Source organism: Suillus subaureus (assembly GCF_016647635.1).
Source record: "Suillus subaureus strain MN1 chromosome Unknown BJ212scaffold_213, whole genome shotgun sequence".
Classification (NCBI taxonomy): Eukaryota; Fungi; Basidiomycota; class Agaricomycetes; order Boletales; family Suillaceae; genus Suillus; species Suillus subaureus.
Genome location: NW_024538769.1, coordinates 23,102 through 28,553, shown reverse-complemented (window position 1 = coordinate 28,553; position 5,452 = coordinate 23,102). Strand labels below are relative to the sequence as shown.

At 49.6% G+C, this 5,452-nt stretch overlaps 1 protein-coding gene across 1 annotated transcript; it reads right to left on the bottom strand.

Moving 5' to 3' along the window:
- Positions 1–230: 230 nt before the first annotated feature.
- BJ212DRAFT_1488978 (uncharacterized protein) lies at positions 231–689 on the bottom strand (the record flags this gene model as incomplete). The annotated part of the gene is made up of 2 exons (XM_041341392.1): positions 231–604; positions 656–689. 2 exons carry the CDS (start codon positions 687–689, stop codon positions 231–233), a joined length of 408 nt encoding a protein of 135 aa, XP_041185485.1.
- Positions 690–5,452: the final 4,763 nt, after the last annotated feature.

The following is a 5,452-nucleotide window of genomic DNA, read 5'->3' as shown; positions in this document are numbered from 1 at the left end:
GGTATGTCGACCGCCGTTTGTGAAAGCAAGAAATCCACGGCGATTTCGCTTCCAGTCACAGCTGCCCACGAAATTGGAGCATGGGACTTGCCCCTGATGTATTGGCGAGCATGGGTTGCCCCTGGTGTATTGGCGATATAAATTGGGTTTGAAGAAGGAATGCTTGTTGAAATCGACGCCCGGCTTCAGGAGAATACTGAGGCAGTCAGGATTCTCGGCCATAGCGAAAATCAGGGGAGAACCCCAACCAGGGGCAACATCCACGTCCAGGAGATGGGGTCCTGCTTGACGAGGTATTCGACCATCCACGACTTGCCATGTACAACCGGGATGAATAGAAGTGAGGGCAAAGTCACATCGGCAGGCAACCACCTAGGCTCATACTCGTATTTGCCTGGGGCAAGCACGCGATGCTTCTTGGCGTTTCGAAGAAACTCCGAGTTCAGCCGTGACAGGGCGATCATAACGTCAGAATCCTCGTCCGAAACAAGTCCAAGGTGCTTCCATCCTAGAATTGCATAACTCAGCAATGGATGGTCTTTCCTGACTTTGGCAACATCAGCGGGATATAACCACAAAAATCGTTGACTGGCAGCTTGTTTGTCTATACAAATATCAGTGTCTTAGCTCATATACGTGAAAGATAGCATCGCACCTTCAAGTTCGAGTTCTGCGCAGATCTCGTCCATAAAGTCACATAACACGTAGTAATCAAGAGCTCGCAAATCCGTGCGTGCATGTCTGAGATCGATTTGAAGGTGCTATTAGTGCGACTGACCAAGTATTCCTGGTTGCGTAGCGCATCAGCGGATGAGCAGGATGAAAAGGTTGACAAATGATACTTTGACACTATAATGGGATAGAGCGACGACGCCAGTTTTCTCGTTGTAGGTCACAAGGCTTCCGCACGCGCCCACGATATCCATAGTGTCCATAACGCCAAGGTCCTCGTCGAGAGTGGCCCGCCCAATCTCGATCATCATCGCTTCATTGAGCTGGTCGAGAGTCAAGGGGGTGAATGCACCAGCCAGCAAAAGTAAGCAACGCTGGGCAATCGGGCCATCGTCTTTTCCTCTTTCTTCGATGGAATGAATGATCCTGTCATACGTTTCATAGAGTCCTGCTGGAAGGTCGTCGAGGGCTTTCCGAATACTGTCAGGTCTTTTGCACGTCATGATGACGTCCAGTTGACACTGAACCCAGCGAAACCTGCATGTGATCATACGACGATGAATTTTTGAGGAGCGAGTGAATCACGAGACCACTTTACTTACATGCCTTCCGCTTTTCTAACAGTTTCTCCAAGATAGTTTTTTTGAGTGGTTCGGATAGGCGTGACAATTCTTCTTCTGATTTTCAGCTGCTCTGTAATGTGCGTGCATATATCTGCTTTCATCTGTTCTGAGCTATCCTTCAACGACAAAGTGGGGAGATCATGAAAGGCTTCTTGGATTTCTGGCTCGCTTCTACCGGTGACAAAAAGTCGTAGTCGAGCGTCTTCGGCAAGGTTTGCAAGATGTCCGACCAGGTCTGAGTAGTCCTTGCATTCGTCTAAGGCATCAATCACGAGGACTGGTCGGTGAACCAGCGTAGACGCTTCAACAAGAATCTCTCGCAGAAACCCCAGATCTGTGGGATGCGGTTTTGCATCGCGTTGTTGTTGCCAGAGGTTTCGCAGAGAGTCAAGGTTCCCTTCTGTGTTTGACTCGTGCCTCTCGCCTATCCTTGTGATCCAGTTGTCCTTAGATTGTTGAAGCAGCTGAACAATCAAGGAGCGCAATACTGCGGGCCGCGTTTGTCGTCCTGTCGTCTCGAAAATTGCAATAAAAGTAAGCGAGTGTTTGGGGCTCTGCTTTACCGCTATCGTGAATTTCGTCTACAATGGCTGAGCTGAAATAGCATATGTCAACATAGGCTCCGAAAGCTCTCCAGACGAGTCTAAACTTACGCAAGGATAGTCTTTTCCGTGACCAGCTGTTGCGATTGTCAGCGACCTGCAGTAAATGGCAAATGATAGAACTAACGCTGGCCGTTCAACCATAGGAGTGCGTGATCTGAGTTATTCCAAGCCAGAAACTGATCGTTTTGGAAAATCCAACGACCGGTCTCGGGTTGCGCTGACCACGGCAGGTGGCATGCTTATCAGTACAAGACACAGGGCTCATCCATTCAAGCAATTTCCGACGTTCCTCGGCTATGCATGTTTGAACAGGTTGAGGAGGAAACTGACAGTCAGCCACTCACCTTTCTCGTGCGCTATCAACCCCTTGATTCCTCGATCGGCTTCTTTGACTTCTCGATCGACTTCCTTGAGCGTGTTCCTTGCGATCGTATTAGTATTAGCGATCATCACAAGCAAGCAAGATCACCATGTGTCGATTGCTAAAATTTGTGCAATCTCGCCACAGTAGTGTTTCAATTTATCGATGATCACGCCTGCTTCCTTTTCTTTGAATGGCCACGTCAATCTGGAGGTCATCTTCATTTTCCCGCTCTCCCGGCCCTGTTCGTTTGGCAGGATGCTCTTCAGTTCCACCAGCAAATATGCAACTGGTCCGTCTGGCCATCAATTTTGAAAGTGCATGACTGAGGTTGGGTGGAAGAGAGCCGTCCTTCTCAATTACCATAACGGTGGTGAGGACGCCACCGACTGCGCTGAGCTCATTGAGTAGACTCTGACAGGACGAGTCGGCGTTGCGGACGGAAGCAACATATCCATACAAAAGAGCTGAAGCTTGCGCTACTGTTTGAATGACCTGAAGAACAGTGAGACCGCTGGTGATGGGATCCATCTGAATAGCGGAAAACGAAACCAAGTACCACGGCGACTTTAAATTAAGGACAGGCGCCCGACAGTCTATTTGCAAAGCTGAGGTCTAGAAGGGACTCATCGATGATCGATAAGGACTGATATGAAGTACATGTGGAATTACATAGATCTTCTTGAGTATGGGGCAATATGATTGAGCTGCAGGAATAGAAACTTGCACCCGAGAGTAGCCTGAGAGCCCCGATGATCATCAACATGATGCCAGGAAGCACACTATGACGCACCCTTTATTTGCGAGCTTGGAAGTACCCGAGCCTTTTTGGGTTGGATGCCCCCAAAAGGGCTCAGGCGCCCTTCTGAAGGGTCAAACACGAACCCGCTAGCACTACGGCCCTCCAACTCCTGACACCAGAAGGGGGCACCGAACCCGGGCCTTCTCCAACTACGCCCACACCCTTGCCCATCCTCTTCTAAGATTTGGCCTCCCCCACCCCCCACCCACCCCACGCCCTGGCATGCACCCCTTAAGCTTGATCGATGACCTCGGGCCAACTTTCAGATCACGCGTCTGAATATTTAAAGAGTGCGCAGAGGATATATGGAGGTGGGTCGAGAAGAGCGAGAGTAGACCATATTTTGCAAACGACTGTTCTGACGAGTTAGAGTAGTACATCGTCAAAGAGCACTACAACCGCTCCCTCGAGCACACTCGCAAATGAGCAAAGTAGACACAGCGCTGGTGGTGAGGCCCGACATCTAGACAGTAAAAAACGCAACCCTGGCAGCATTGCGTTAAATCGACGACAAGCGCCCATTGACCTATTTGTCAATTTGAGACCCTGCATTGGCGCCTATTGAAGATGATCGATAAGACTGATATGAAGCACATGAGCACAAAGCAGGAGCCATAGTGAGAATATCTCCCGAGGGCCCAGGTTATTGGGTGCATCTGGATTCTGTTGTACTTCTTATTCGATGAATGGCAGCACGAGGTCAAAAGCGCGCAGCAGAACTACTCACTGATAGTTGCCAAGGTTCTGCAGTATCGCAAACTTGGGCTACCCTCAAAAATTGAGCTTTGTGTCACTTCTGCAAACCGATCCCATCACGATCTCTTTGCAACTTGTTATTTATGTCAACCGCAGGGCCAGGTGGCAGGCAGTGGCCTTGAAATAGAACGAGAGAACCAAATGATCGACTCGGTTGAATGCAAAACACTAGAGTCCCCAAAGGCTCCTAGCTTCGCGTTACTAGCAGCCTGAATGAAGAGGTTGTCGACGATTAAAAAACCGCTACCCCAGAAACAGCGAGGTTCGACCACGAGCACCACTGAATAGTCCTTCTATATGGCGATACAGATCGACCTCACTGGTGTATTAGATTCAGAGTCCAACCAGACAAGGAGTCTCAGACTACTCTGTTTACGGACAAAAGGAACTGCATAACAAAAAACACATAGAACTTAGGGTTAGGGTTATAATTTAGGAGGATCCTGGCAAAAAGAGCTGATTGACGCGTCCACGCGACTTCGGACGCGTTCTTGTTCTTCTCAATACTCACTCCACTATCCAATTTTCTCAAAAGAATGACTGACGTCGAGGGCTCGTCAGCCCCACGACGCTCTCAGCGCGGTAAAAAACAAGTAAAACCCTATGCTTCAGGTTCGTGCTCCTTCATCTTTCTCATTGGCACCGTTGATTCGAGATACACGAGTAGGGAGCCAAAGTCCGAACAAGCGCAAACGCAATGCGGAGGAGGACGACCAGGTAGATACACAAGAAATGAGCGATGTTGAGGTTGAAGCAGACGATGAGGATGATGCCGACGGAGTTGACGACGACGGTGATGATGAACCGGACACCCGCCCAGCCAAACGAAAGGGAAAGGCCACTGCGCCACGTAAAGCAAAGGCAAAAGCTAAGGGCCCTCCACCTCCAAAGAAACCACGAACGGCAAAAATTACTGGACCAAAGCCTCAGAAAACCCCTAAACCACTCAAACGTAAAGCTAAAGCTAACGGAGACTTTGATGCAGACAAGCTGGCGACCGAGACCAAGATTTCTGCGGATAATCCTCTTTTCAGTGCGTATGAACCAATTATCTTGTATTTGCCTTGTTCATGTCTTTTCTGTAGACGCTATCATGAACCCGTCCGCGGCGCTGCAGTCCACCGCAGAGGACTTTTTGGACTCATTAACCCAGAGTCCGGGTGCTGCTCAGGCAGAACTTATCAACTGTATTCTACGCGCATGTGGGTGCAATGACTCAGTGGATGCAGACGAAGTTCTAGACTATGACGGTGTTGTCGACTCGCTTGATAACTTTACTGAAGGACTGAAACAGGTACGAGCAAGACACTTTGAATCATAAGCCATCGCTTACACTACCTAGGAAAATTCGCCAATATACCCTCTGACATCCAAGTTGCCAATTTTCAAGCGTTTCCGAGCGTCTTTGAGTGAGCTGATCTCACGCCTGGTTCTGAGCGCGGCCGACGTCGGAGCACTGTACACGAGTGATATGGTAACGACACTGCAAACCTGGGTCGTTGCGATGAGCAGTTCACAGATTCGAGCGTTTCGGCACACAGCAACAGCAGTCGCACTGGAGGTGGAGACCGCGCTGTGTCAAGTAGCAGCAGCAGTTGAGAAAGAGGCGGAGATCGTCGGGCGACAGCGCGAA